Source organism: Lepidochelys olivacea (assembly GCF_965140295.1).
Source record: "Lepidochelys olivacea isolate rLepOli2 genome assembly, chromosome: 1".
Taxonomy (NCBI): Eukaryota; Metazoa; Chordata; order Testudines; family Cheloniidae; genus Lepidochelys; species Lepidochelys olivacea.
In genome coordinates this window covers 284,706,348-284,721,109 of record NC_140411.1, presented here as the reverse complement: position 1 = coordinate 284,721,109, position 14,762 = coordinate 284,706,348, and the positions used below count along the sequence as shown (strand labels likewise).

The 14,762-nt window shown below is 42.9% G+C and overlaps 1 protein-coding gene across 5 annotated transcripts in view; it reads right to left on the bottom strand.

The window, feature by feature from the left end:
* Nucleotides 1-2,070: 2,070 nt before the first annotated feature.
* CAPS2 (calcyphosine 2) overlaps nt 2,071-14,762 on the bottom strand; it is a 55,572-nt gene continuing 42,880 nt past the window's right edge. For 3 of the 5 annotated variants that reach the window (XM_084630077.1, XM_084630079.1, XM_084630080.1), the window contains 3 exons: nt 10,761-10,880; nt 9,331-9,427; nt 2,073-4,542 (listed from right to left, as the gene is read on the bottom strand). In XM_084630077.1, the coding sequence (XP_084486203.1) occupies nt 4,367-4,542; nt 9,331-9,427; nt 10,761-10,880 (393 nt within the window). In that variant the 3' untranslated portion in view covers nt 2,073-4,366. Of the gene's footprint in view, nt 4,543-9,330; nt 9,428-10,760; nt 10,881-14,762 lie in introns of all 5 variants that reach the window. The other 2 variants (XM_084630081.1, XM_084630078.1) reach the window with 2 other exon arrangements.

The following is a 14,762-nucleotide window of genomic DNA, read 5'->3' as shown; positions in this document are numbered from 1 at the left end:
AAAAGAATAGGCCTGGACCTGAACTACCAAAAGAATTCAGGACACGATCAAGCTTTGACATGGAATCCCTGGCATCAATTCTTACAAGGGCTATTTCATATCTGTGCATCGGACAGATTGATACAGCTATCCCACTGGTGCTTCCTAAGGTTTCATTATCAGAGCTCTCATTTCCGGTTCAGGATGCCACCATTCCATTTAATGACAGAGGTGGAGGAGAGGATATTGTGTGTGTTTGTGTGGTTTTTATTAGATACCACACAAGATTTCAATTACCACTGCAGCCCTTAGACTAGAGGGAAACATACTCATCAATGCACATTCATTCAATTAAGTGGCCAGAGTCACCACGATTGAAATAGTCATTTGAGTCAAACAGATTCATTCACTTATCTCTACACCATCCTCCTGGTGGTGAGTGCAAGGAGAGGGACAGGACATATCTATAGCATACTGCACTCTGGATATCCTCAGCTATAAACAGCTCCTAGGGCCTTAGCAATCAGCATAAGCTAGAGCAGCCTTGAAGATGATTTGTTTTGTTGAGCTCTGCGTTGCAGCGAAGAACTTGCCTTACAGATACAGCTAAATAGCTTTACTGAATGGGAATACCAGTACTGAGGGCACCGGCTATTTATGAACATTTAGGCAATGCCAAGAACATCAAACATAGATCTACTAGATATGTTTGAAATGTATTTTGAGGCAGACATTGGGAATCCCAGATTTCTCACAAGTATACCGCCAAGCAGTTTTAATGGTACAAAACTTTGGTAGCAACAAGAGATGCGGTTTAACCACATTACCTTTCAAGTAAATAATAATGGAAGAAGTCAGGATACACTCAAGTAAAACATTGGGACATTTGAGAAGAGACTAAAAAAGAAAAAGGGCAAAAAGATTCACAAGTTGGAGCTCTCATTTAATTGAAGGATAGAGGCTACCAGCTTTGTACAAAATAGAATTTTTGGAAAACACCACATTAGCATGAAACATTAGACACTTGAGTCTTTCAGCCTCAGAACTTAATCATTTGATTGGAGATGTGAATCTCCAGTGTCTTGGAGCCACATTTTAGAAGTATTTAGGCGCCTAAAAATTCAAATAGGCACCGAATGAGATTTTTAAAAGTGCCAAAGTACCTAACTCCCAAGCACCTTGGCACTTTTGAAAATTCTACTAGGTGCCTAAATACTTTTTAAAAATCTAGCCCTTAGTATTTATTGTGGATGACGGTCGAGGAGAATGACAGGTTTCAGAGTAACAGCCGTGTTAGTCTGTATTCGCAAAAAGAAAAGGAGTACTTGTGGCACTTTAGAGACTAACCAATTTATTTGAGCATGAGCTTTCGTGAGCTACAGCTCACTTCATCGGATGCATACCGTGGAAACTGCAGCAGACTTTATATACACACAGAGAATATGAAACAATACCTCCTCCCACCCCACTGTCCTGCTGGTAATAGCTTATCTAAAGTGATCATCAAGTTGGGCCATTTCCAGCACAAATCCAGGTTTTCTCACCCTCCACCCCCCCACACACAAATTCACTCTCCTGCTGGTAATAGAGAGTTGTCACTTTGGATGGGCTATTAAATCAAATAAATTGGCTAGTCTCTAAGGTGCCACAAGTACTCCTTTTCTTTTTGGTCGAGAACGTACCTTCAGGATCTAAAGAACAAAAATGTGAGCAAAACAACTACAGACTTATGTTCAACTTTAAAGTGTCAGATTTATGTGACAAAGAACAGACACTAACAAGAGCAAGGCAAAGACATAAATTGCAAGGGACATGAGCCATAGGGCTTCTGTACAGATAGTTGTCATGCCAGGAATTCATCAAGCAGGGGGGCAGCTTTCTGGGGGCTATTCCTGCCCTTCCCATGCGGGCACAGGATGACTAGAGAAGCCATCATCATGGAGATTTTCTCGCAAAATATTCCCCCATATTTTTAACGTGAGAAGACAATTTTGCCAATGTATTTTGTAATCTACGTGCAAAGGCTGGCCCAGCATGTTTTAGCAATTTGGTGAAATTAGGTAAATAGGAATCACGGTCTGAGAAATAGTTTCTTTCTATGAGCTAGCTGATATTAAATTTCCATATTTCCTTCTAGCATTTTGCTGTTTACCAGGAAGAACATTTTGGGTTTACTACCTCAAAGCTGTAGACCCATATTTAGTTCCCAAATCACTGGCACCCATACACAAGCAGTGGGTTGAACACATCTCTGCTGTTAACTCCAATGAAGTCAATGAGTTTAATGGGACAGATGATGTGTTTAAAAGATCAGTAAAAATGGCATTTTGATGCATGTGTTTTTTAGCACATAAACAAGTGCTTTCCTGTAAAACCTCTAGGACAGATATACATGACACCCAGCAGGGGAATCAGGTCCATCTCTTCTCCCCAGCACCAACAATTTCATCCCAGGTAGTCTACAGAATCTCTCCAGGGAGGGTAGATTCCAGCAGGAGTGGAGAAGTGTACCTTTTATCAACCCCCAGAGGAATGACATCAGGGTAAGCATTCATGGAACTTTCTTTAATAGCAGACATGGATACATGTTTATGGTGGACCAAAAGAACAGAGATAAACCTTCACTTGGAGCTGAATTGATGGGTAAATTATCACAGAATGACAATGGGTAATGTGAAAGGAAAAGGGACATCTTTATTAGGGAGGGGAAATAAAGGGAGTGAGGGACAATTACATAAGAGTTAAGAGGTAAACATAAGCTACACAAGACATGGTTAAATAGGAAATGGTTACAATAAACAAAAATCAGAAACAGAACATTAAAAATATAAAAACCGAAAGTTAAATATAAAAATAGTAAATACAGCAGGAAGAGATGTTAAAAATGAGCAAGGGTTCAAAAGAGCAGGGGCTACAAGAAACTAACAATCAGACAGCAAGGGGGCATGAGTTAAAAATAGGCAAAGGAAAAGGTTATATAGATAGAATAAACCAGCCTGACAAAGAGATTGACCAAAGTCCAACAAATCTCAAGGTTGTCCTCAAATTCCTGTGAGCAACAAGTTTTGTCTGACAGAAGAAACTTGTGCTGTCCACGGAACACAAGACAGATCATAAATCAAAATGCAATCAGACAAGTACAAAGCAAACTACATTTTAATAGCACAAGACTGAACATATATAGTCTGATTCCAAACTGGCCCTAGTGTTAAAGATATCTTTCACCAAGACTATTATGAAATATAATTAGAAAAAAATCAGTAAGGCATTTTCCATTTCTTAATACAATGAATCTTTCAGGATTCACAAAACGTATCTTATTAAAAGGCACAACTGATTAAATATTTACAGTAGTAAGAAAAATTTGAGCGGGGTGTGGACTAGAAATTTAATTTTTTTAGTTGTAATTGCTGCTTTCTTAGAAAGGTTTTTCTTTTTTTTAACCTATCAGTTTGGACTAAGGAGTTTACCATTAAGGTTCCACCAAAAATAACGATCATAGCAGCAGAATGTATGCAAGTCACAATCTAGAAAGAGTAAATTATTATTTGTTTGAAAAAACATTTCAGCAAAAAGTTGTAAAGCCTGAAGTACATTACAGGCCCTGGAACACGTTTCTCCAACCTATATGCACAGTATAGCCAAACTCTAGTCAAAAGCATCTCTTTAAAATCTTTGGAGAACCTGTGGTTCAATCTACTATGTCTGATGAAGATCAGTAAATATATTCAGAACAAGCTGTATTTTGCTCTGAAAATTAGAACATTAAAAGATGGTATACACTGTTCTTAATTTTCTATGCATTTTTGGTATTGTGCATCTCTCTCCAACTTGGGGGAGATAAGAGGGATGACTTGCATCCTTTTCATCAACATAAGAGCCAAGCAGAATCTGGCCCTACGCATTTCATAAAACAAACGTCCTCTTTTATGAGCAACACATTTTAGAGAAAAAACACTGTGTTCATATATAACATATATAGTCAAATCTAAAGCTTCTCAACAATACAACAGGTATTTATGATGCATAGTAAGTTTTCTCTTGCATGTATCCTTTCACCTATGTTTATATTCTAGATTACTGTTTTTAAAATAAACTACAGTATTTTAATGAGACAAGTGATCCTGCTGCCAGATGGAAATGCACAAAGCTATTACAAATTTTACAGTTTAATAAAACACAAAATGTACATAAAAGAAATATTCAAAGGGAGCTTTATGTATAACATATACCATTCTGAAAATTTACTCTCAAATATTTTCAGACTATTAAAACAAATTTGAAACATTCATTCAAAAAGTAACTCATATCAAAAATAAATCCTCACTTAATTTACTCCTCATTTGGAGTGGTGGTTTTTTTTTTACATTCTATATATTCTTCAGTTCTAAATTCCCCAAGCATTCCTTAAAATATTAACAAAATCTTCATCATTCATGATTCCAATACTTAATCCTTCATAGTAATCTTCAAACTCACAATATGACACTTCACCGGAATTGCTGCAGGCATCCTCTAGTGTTTCTAGAAATGAAGATTTAATTTCTTCCTCTGTGGCATCACCTGTTAAAATATTACTTGCCATTAAACACATTCTCAGGAACACTCAATATAAAGCATATGATATAGTTACAGGAAAAAAAACTTTTTAAATTGTGTCTGTGAAGATTTTTTCCTTTAGCAAACTACAAAATTTTGATTTTAAAATGTATTTGTCCAAAGAAATGACTGCTGTCTTTACTTTTAACCAGAATTTAGTTTACTATACATGGGTAATGCAATCTGAATAGTGGAGATTTGTTTTCACTTGATTTAGGCTACTAGAACCGTCTCATCTACATAATATAGGACATCTCGTTACATTTATCACCACCACCACTACCTCCTCAGTACATCAGTCCAAAACAGATTTAAATGGAGAGTGAGATCAGAGGCTTCTTCAAAGGACTCCAAAACAGAATGATGCAGTATGTAGCACACTTCTAAATTACTAAAAGGTTAATCTTTGTGATTAAGTGAATGTGTTTTAGTGCAATACAAATTCAGAGCTCTAGAAACAGCTTAGGAAATAAAGTTTGCATTCTAAATGAGTTTTTGGATTATAACACACAAAGTGATTTCTTCTTGATCAAGATTACATCCCAAATTACTTTTAGCATAGAAAAGAAGTAACATATTTGTAATTCTGAAGATACAATCTGAATGGATTACCACCTCCGAAGTGAAATTTCAATGATTTCAGTGGAGCCAGGATTTCACCCTGAGAGTCCCTGGTCTAAGCATGAGGCCAGTCAGTAATTCCCCTAACTACAGAGTTCTTAGCAGTTAGAGAATCTTATAAGACATCTATCATGATACCTGTTCAATGCCAATACTGTCCCATAGCTTTCCTTGGTTAGTTCCTTTTAGGAGCAGGAAGGAAAAATACTCCAACAATAAATCATGTTAAATGGAAAAATATTCCAGTATGCAAGCTGAATAGTAGAAATTACTCTGTAGGAGAGCAAATGGGTGGCAGCCCACTGAAGTGTATCTCAAAAACTAAGAATTATACTTAAGTAATAGTCCTCTCTCCAAAGATACCACCTCCTTCCTTGGGCTAGCTATTCCTTTAGCCTTCACGCAGGGCTCACTTTCTCTTCCAGCGGGTGTTTCAGAGTGGTTCTTTTCCTCTTAGTTTTAGGTGTATCAACCTGCCACACCAGGTGGCGAACTGAATGTATATGAGAGGCTCAGACCCTCCCTCTACTTCAGGCTCCTGGATCCCTAAATTGTGCAGAATCTGTCCCCATTACTGTAAACTCTGGCATGCTTCACTTTCCCCCAGGACACTTTCTAACTTAGGAGAGCCCCTTGCAGGATCTGTTCCTGCTAACCTCCCCATGGGAAACCACCAACAGGCTTCTGCAGAAAAAAATTTATTTCCATCCCGAAATCTGCAGCCACCCAAGGTTTCTGCAATGGAAAGGAACTGCTTCGGTGAGACAGGCCTAGATGACCCTACTAGGCAATTCACATCCCTTGCTGTAAAGCAGTGGTTCTCAAAGCTGGTCCACTGCTTGTTCAGGGAAAGCCCCTGGCTGGCCGGACCGGTTTGTTTACCTGCCGTGTCTGCAGGTTCGGCCGATCGTGGCTCCCACTGGCCACGGGTCGCCGCTTCAGGCCAATGGGGGCTGCGAGAAGGGCGACCACCACGTCCCTTGGCCTGCACCGCTTCCCACAGCCCCCACTGGCCTGGAGCAGCGACCCGCAGGCAGTGGGAGCCATGATCGGCCGAACCTGCAGACACAGCAGGTAAACAAACCAGTCTGGCCCGCCAGGGGCTTTCCCTGAACAAGCGGCAGACCGGCTTTGAGAACCACTGCGGTAGAGGAAGACAAAAAACAAACCCAAGGTCACTGCCAGTCTGACTTAGAAGAAAATTACTTCCAAATCTGGTTAGGAGTTTCATCCTGAGCATGTGAACAAGACACACCAGCCAGGCATTTAAGAAAGAGGATTCTTTCTATCACTTCAGAGCACTGTTCCACCACATCTGCTGTCCCATCTCCAGCTGTGGCCAATCTCTACTGCTTCAGAGGAAGGTGAAAAAAAACCCAGAATACATCTGGCCAATTGTGCTTCAAAGAAAAAGCATTGCTTCCGAACCCCTGCAGGCAACCAGCTGAAGCCCTGAAGCATAAGATTTGATTAGTTATTATCTTAGTGCATAGCTGCCACTGTTATGAGCATGATGAGGGCAATGCAGGCAATCTTGTTCTCCCCACAGCCCATAAAGGAAGTGGATAAAGAGGAAAATTCACAGATTTCAGAGGCAGAAGGGACCACCCACATGATCATCCAAACTGTGCATACACAGGCCACAGAATTTGTCCCAAAAGCTGGATTAAGGCATAAGTTTTAGAAAGATCTCTAAACTGGTTTTAAACAGTCCAAGCAATGGTGAATTCCACCACTCACCCTTCCACCCAAGTAAGCTCTTCCAATGTGTAAATACCCTCACTGCTAGTAAACTGCCTCATATTTCAAGGTTGAATTTTTAACTTCAGCTTCCAAACACTGGATCTTGCTATGCCTTTGTCAGCAAGGTTGAAAAGCCCCCACTATCATATAGTCTATCTTATACACAGTGATCAATTCACCTCTCAATCTTCTCAATAAGATAAATATGTTGAGCTCCTTAAGCCTTTCATTGTAAGGCTTGTTTTCCAGTCCTTAAGTCATTTTTGTGGCCCTCTTTTGAACTCTCTCCAGAATCTTTCTTGAAGTGTGGACATCTGAACTGGACAGTTTACCAATGCTGTATACTTCCCGACTGCTATTAGATAGTTCCCTTTTTAATACATCCAGTTTTTTAGAACTATGAAATAATTTGAACACAGTTGTTTGAACACTTCTTTTGGAAGTAACAGGCTTGAAGTTCCTCAAATGTTGAAACATTTTTTTCATGCGGCTTGAATGTATTCTATTCTATGAAATCCTAAAGCAATCCCTTGGAAAATTTCCTGTCTCTTTCATAAAGGGGACTGAGTGATTCTACTCAACAGTGCTATGACAGGGGGCAACAGAATAACTTTAATATATGGGAATGCTCCAGGCTCTATGCATTTTGGAAACAACTCAGTTATTTACAAAAAACAAATAGAAAACCCACTGATTTTTGCAAGGACTGGAGTTTATTCTGAGTTTTTAGATACAATTTAGAGATAGATGGACTATGCTACTCTTATAAACTATACAAAATATTTCAAGAAATTAGGAAACATTACTGATAAAAATAATCCAATATTAATTTGTTCTATGGAAGTGTGTTCTTGAAATTGGATTTCTTCTATGATTTAAAGTCCTTTTTCTTCAACATGAGATTTAAACCTTGTAAATTCTGTTTTATAGCCCTGAAAAGAAAATGGGCTACACACTGTAAAAATACTTCAAATTATAAAGGGATTAGTGAACTCCATACCCCAGAAAAATATTAATTGTTTACTCAGAAGGTAGCTTCAATCCTGGATACGTTTAGAGCTGGTGTCTGTGGCAATTCAGTGCACAGCAGCCAGGGTATAAATCTACTGCCCACAAGCCTACCATGCACCAAGTGCCCCTGTGGATCCTTCTGCTTTGCACTATCCGTAGTGCATTTTGATCTATTGTGGCTTCAAACTCTCTCCAATGTGTCCACATCTTTCTTAAATTGTGACGCTCAGAACGGGACACAGTACTCCCATTGAGGTCTCATTAGTACCAAGCAGAGTAGGACAATTACCTCCCATAACTCAATAGGACACTCCTGTTAATACACCCCAGAATATATAAGCCTTTTCACAACTGCATCACATTGTTGACTCATTTAATTTATGATCCACTATAACCATTAGATCATTTTCAGCAGTATTACCACCTACCAGTTATTCCCCATTTTGTAGTTGTGCATTTGATTTTTCCCTTCTTAAATGTACTGAATTTCATCTTACTGATTTCAGACTAATTCTTCAATTTGTCAAGGTCATTTTGAATTCTAATTCTGTTCTCCAAAGTGCTTGCAACACCTCCCAGCTTAGTGTCATCCACAAACTTTATAAGCGTGCTCCACTCCAAGTCATTAATGGAAATATCAAATAGTTTCGGAACCAAGACTGACCCTTGCAGGATCCCACTAGATACACCTTTCCCAGTTCAACAGTAAACCATTGATAACTATTCTTTGAGTACGGTCTTTCAACTAGTTGTGCACCTACTTTTAGTAATTTCATATAGACCACATTTCCCTAGTTTGCTTACAAGAATTCATGTGGGACTGTATCAAAACTTTACTAAAATCAAGATACACCATGCCTACTTCTTCCTCATCTCCTGTGCCAATAACCCTGTCAAAGAAGGAAATTAGGTTGGTTTGGCATGATTTTTTTTTTTTTTTTACCAAATCCATGCTAATTCTTATAATCCTATTACCTGGTGGGTGCTTATACTCTGATTGTTTAACAATTTGGTCCAGTATCTATCCAGGTATCGAAGTTAGGCTGATGGTCTATAATTCCCTGGTCAGATCTAATAAGACAGACAAATTACAGGTGACCAGAGGATCATAGAAGTGTAGGACTGATAGGGACCTCAATAGATTATCTAGTCCACTCCCCTGCATTCAAGGCAGGACTAAGTAGTGACTAGAGCTTTCCTAACTGGTGTTTGTCTAGGTGTTTTGACCAGAGGACAAAATAATTCTAATTAACAACCTCAAGTCCAAGCCACTAGGAAACACAGCTTATAATAACAGCAACAATTCACAGGTACTGTATCTCTGCCAACAAGTAAGATCAGTTAACTAATTAAAATATTTCTTTTTACATGAATTACCTGACAACACTCGAGAGTGTTTCTTGGCACAATAACACTTTCTGATATCTACCATAGGTACACTGCCAGTTTTGTTGAAATCAAGTTTCATATAAGCCTAAGCAAAGATAAAAAGGAAATGCGGTACAGAAGTTAGCAGAAATTATTACATGAATGTATTTAATTACATCAGATATTTTTATGTCCAATATAACAGATTTGCACTTACACTGAAATACTTACATATTTTACATGACCAATCTCAGCCTGCAATTTAGTCAGAAAACGGACTCAGAACATTGTGGGATTCTATAGTTATTTTTTCTCAGTGACTTCTATATAAAATTTAAACATCTTTTTTTCCTCACTAATACTACAAATTCAACCTAGGATCTAAAATCAAGCTGTATTGTCAATTAAGAACTGATTACAGAATCTTTTTCTGTTGTTGCAAAAGGCAGAGACAACTAGTTATATGGGGCAGAAAAAGAACTCAGTTAAATTTCCAGTAACCGTATTGCATTGACACTACTAGCATCTGAAGAAGTGGTGTTTTACCTACGAAAGCTTATGCCCAACTAAATCTGTTAGTCTTTAAGGTACCACCAGACTTCTTGTTGTTTTTGTGGATACAGACTAACATGGCTACCCCTTGATACTTTACTACTAGCACTAGTAATTCAATCTTTATTTCAGTGGCATTACTCACACAGTGTGGGACTCAAGACTGGGAAAAACAGGTCGTCTAGGAATAAAGATACCAAAAAGCAGGGCATTGTTCTCAGTATTTAACAACTTCCAGTCACTACAATATGGGGTGGATTCTAACAAGGGTCCTAGAAAATGAAAGGCTCCACAAATTACATTACCAATCCCTTCATCTATCCGGTTTTCATACATGCATCATCTCACAAAATGGTACTTTAAATAAATAAAAGAGATATCTTGTGCTGACACTGTGCTTTTCAATTGTAGATCTCAAATGGTTTATAAAAGAGGTCAGTGTCATCATCCCCATTTGACAGAAGGGGAAATTGAGGCACACAGCTGACATGACTTGCCCAAAATCAACCAACAGGATTATGGCAGAACCGGGAATGAAAGGTAGCTCTTCTGAGTCCCAGTCCAGTGACCTATCCACTAGACCGCACTGTAAGAGTGGGTAAGTACAGAGAGCACACTAATAACTCATGAAATAATGGAAATTTTTTGGTGCCAGTTGCAGAAATCAAAACTGAGTAGTTCCACACAAGCAAAGCAGACGCAGCCCTTTAAATCTACATTTAGATTAGTTTAACAAACGAGCACGACATTCTTAGATGCCTAAATTTCAGATACACAACTTAAAAAAAAAACAAAAACTGTAATATATTATTGACCAAAACCAGGCATTCAACAATTTCAGATTTTTCTCATTTATATTGTTATATCCATATTTAGAATGAACTTACTTTTCTAACAAATGCTTTTCGATACTCATTCATTTCCCCAATAATGGCGCGAGTGAACTCCCCATAATCAACTTCATCATTACAGTTGTCATCAAGAATAAGCCACAAAGACTCAAAATCCTGCAATTTAAAAAGAGTGACTTTCCAGAGTTACGTCTTACAAGACCTGTCTGAACATAAGCTAGTCAGCTCCATATATAATAGACTCTATTACAAATTAATAAGAGAATCACATTATTAAGGAAAGACTGCAACTGCATTCACTAAAATACAAACAATTATGTACGACAGACTGACCATTGGTAGTTAAAGCAAGGACTAAGGGCTTGATCCCACCCTCTAGGACAGGGGAGGTCAAACTACAGTCTGTGGGCCGGATCCAGCCTGTAAGGGCTTTCAATCCAGCCTGTGGGATTGCCAGGGCAGCTCCCTGACTGCCTTGGCCCCCCGCCACTCCTGGAAGTGGCTGGCACCACGTCCCTGCTGCTCCTGGGGGAGGGAGGAGCAGAGGGCTTTGTGCGCTGCCCTCACCTGCAGGCACTGCTCCCTGCAGCTCCCATTGGCCGGGAATGGGGAACCGTGGCCAATGGGAGCTTCGGGGGTGGTACCCGCAGGTGAGGGCAGTGCGCAGCAGAGCCACCTGCCCCACCCCATCCCCAGGAGCCACTGCTGGACATGCTGGCCACTTCCGGGAGCGACATGGGGACAGGGCAGACAGGGAGCCTGCCTTAGCCCCACTGCCTACTGCTACCACCCCAGAGCCGCTCAAGGTAAGCAGCGCCAGGCTGGAGCCTGCACCCTGAACCCCTCCTGCACCCCGCACCCCAACCCTCTGCCCTGAGTCCCCTAACCCCTTGCCTTGAGCCCCCTGCCACACCTCTCCTGCACCGAGCCCCTTCCTGCACACCGCACCACCTCCCACACCCCAACCCTACATTCAGGGCCGGTGCAACCACTAGGTGAACTAGGCAGTTGCCTAGGGCACCAAGTGGTTGGGGAGGCCAAAAAGCGGTGCCCTGGCTCGGCAAGGAGGAGCCGCCTTCCGGAGGCACCGGAGAGCCAGAGCTTTGGCTTGTGGGGGTGGTGAGCCCCAGCCATGGAAGAGCCAGTGCAGCACAGGGGGGCAGCAGCCCTGCAAAGGCAGCCGCGCCCCCCCCGACCCCTCCTGCCCAGGCTACAGCCCAATACCCCCCCACCACTGGGGGCTCCTGCAGGCTGCAGCAGATGCATGCGGGCGCTGGCCCCCATGCGCCCCCCGCCTCCCCCCCTTCACCGCACTTGGGTTCTGCGGCTCCCGGGCGTGTGAGCCTCAGCACTCTGCAGGGGAGGGGCTGTGTGTGCAGCAGCGTGTTTTGCCTCCACGTGGAGCCAGCGTCTGACCGGCATGGGCATGGTAAGGGGAGTCCCGGGGCCGGGGGGCAGTCAGGGAGCAGGGGGAGGGTTAGATGGGTCAGGAGTTCTGGGGGTCCTGTCAGGGGGCGGGGAGTGGTTGGATGGGGTGTGGGAGTCCCGGGGGTCTGTCTGGGGGTGGGGGGGTGGACAGGGGTTGGGACAGTCAGGGGACAGGGAGCAGGGATGGGGGGAGGGAGTGGATGGGGGCGGGGCTCTCCCCTGTCCTCTCTTTTGATTGTTGAAATATGGTAATCCTAGGCAAGGGGGGCGCATGCATCCGCTGCAGCCCGCAGGAGCCCCGGTGGGCGGGGGGGGGGGTGCTAGGCCGCAGCCTGGGCAGGAGAGGTGGGGGGGCGTGGCTGCTCCCTGCTAGTGGCGCAGCCACCTTTCCAGGACTGCTGCCCCCCTGCGCCGCGCCAGCTCCTCAATGGCTGGGGCTCGCCACCACCGCAAGCAGGACGCTCTGGCTCTCCGGTGCCTCTGGAAGGCGGCTCCTCTCTGCCGAGCGGCTACAATGGCCCAAGCCCGGCAAAGCCAGTGAGTGGACTTGGGGCGGGGGCCACTGGGGTGGGGTGGGAAGGGGAGGGCTCATGAGGGAGCTGTGCACCCTCCAGGGGAGTTGAGGAGGTGGGGAGGGGGGAACCTGGTCTGGGGAGCAGCCCCTGGGCACAGCTGGCCTCTGGGGTCTATAAAGGCTTGTTTGGTTCATTGAGGGGCAAATCCCATGTGCAGGGTGGGGGAAGGTGCAAGGTGTAAGTTTCACCTAGGGCACAAAATATCCTTGTACATAGGGCCATGAATGTAGGCAGGGCCGGTGCAATTTCCCCACCCAGATGTGGCCTTTGGGCCAAAAAGTTTGCTCACCCCTGCTCTAGGAGGATATCAAACCCTCTGAAATTCCCAAAGTTTACTGAAAACCCATAAAAGCTTTAAAACCTATGCCACTGCTATTTAGGAGGCAAATAAATCCCACTTCTCCTGTAGCAGAGATGCAGCAAAATCACACCCCACAGAATTTTTCAAGACTAAATAACCAGTTGATAAACCCAGACTGTCTTTACTCAATCTCAGAACTCAGCACCTCCTGCTGCAAGAAATTATCTTATTTTACAGAGAAGATCATTTAAATTCATCTCCCCTCAACGTCAACAAAACCAGCCAAGAGCAGCAATAGAAGCAATACTCTTTCCAAGAATTCAGGACAGTAACACAAGCAACAGTCATGGGAGCACTAATGGCAATCAGAGACACCACCTATGACTAACCCCTGCCATTCTTGGATGGTAAGAGTAGAGAATTCCTGAGATCCTTAACTAACAGCTTGTCAACATTTATTACTCCTAGGGGAATTCTGTGCCTTCCCCCCCAAAAAAAGTATGCAACAAAAATTAAAAATTCTGTGCACAATATTTTAAAATTCTGCAAAAATTTTTATATTTTGTCAAAAACAACACAATATAATCAGAACAGTTTCAATTATTTTTGGTAATTTATTTCAAAATACCTGTCAGCAAGTACATCTGTAACAATACAGACAACAAAAAAGATTCACGAAATGTTTTTTTTGACAAATAGACTCCTTACTGGGCATATTCATACAGAACTCTGAGTAATAATACATTTAAACTATAATACAAAACTGTATTTCCCGCACCCCTCAGAAGCGGTGCAAAGCTTGGGGAAGTCAGGGGTAATGGAGGAGCTGAGGGAGAAGGAAGTAAATCGCTGGGAAGGAGCCTTGGTGTGAACTTGAAGGGCTGTTGGGTGTGGGTAGGAAAAAGTATGGAACAAGTTGGAGGGGCAGGGGAGGGATTGTTAGAGAGCTTCCCCCATGAAGACCCTGGCTGACCCCAGCCTCTCCCATTCAGTCAGGTACATCTGCCTTTGTCCCCATGTGTCCTTGCACTCCCTGTCCATGTGCCCCTCATACCCACTCAGACACCCACTCTGCCCATCCCCATGTGGCCCTGCACACCCTCCCCAACCCCATGTGGCTCTGTGCCCCCACCCAGCCACCCCCTGTCCCTATGTGTCCCTGTCTGCCTTCCCCGTCCCCATGTGTCTCTGTCCCCCACTCAGTCACCCCTTGTCCCTATGTAGCTCTGCACCCCCCCCCATCACCATGTGGCCCCTGCGCCTCCCTCCCTACTGTGCCTCCACTCACATTCAGCCCCTGCCTCAGTCTGTCCTCCCTCCATATCCCTTATAAGCCTCTGTCTGACCCCTACAGTACCCCACACTGTCCGTCTCCCCATAGCCGGTCTCCTGACCTGGCCCGCTGCAATGAAGGCGGGCCTCTTTCTCATCCCTCACTGGTGAGGAGCTGCTGCTTTGTTCTATTACCACAGGGCCCTCTGGTGGACAAAAGGCGGAACTGCAGAAGTTACTTTCTGCTGGGAGCTGCTGCTATTCTTGAACCACATCTCCCTTTGGTGGGCAAAAAGGCAGAACTCCAGCAACATTTTCACAGACGCTTTTTTTTGCGCAAAAAATTAAAAATATGCAGGACTCATTAATTATGCACAGACACAGTAGCTCAGAATTCCCTCAGGAGTAATCTATTTTGGCAATGGGACTCTACCACCCAATCTAATACATGGAATAGTCTAG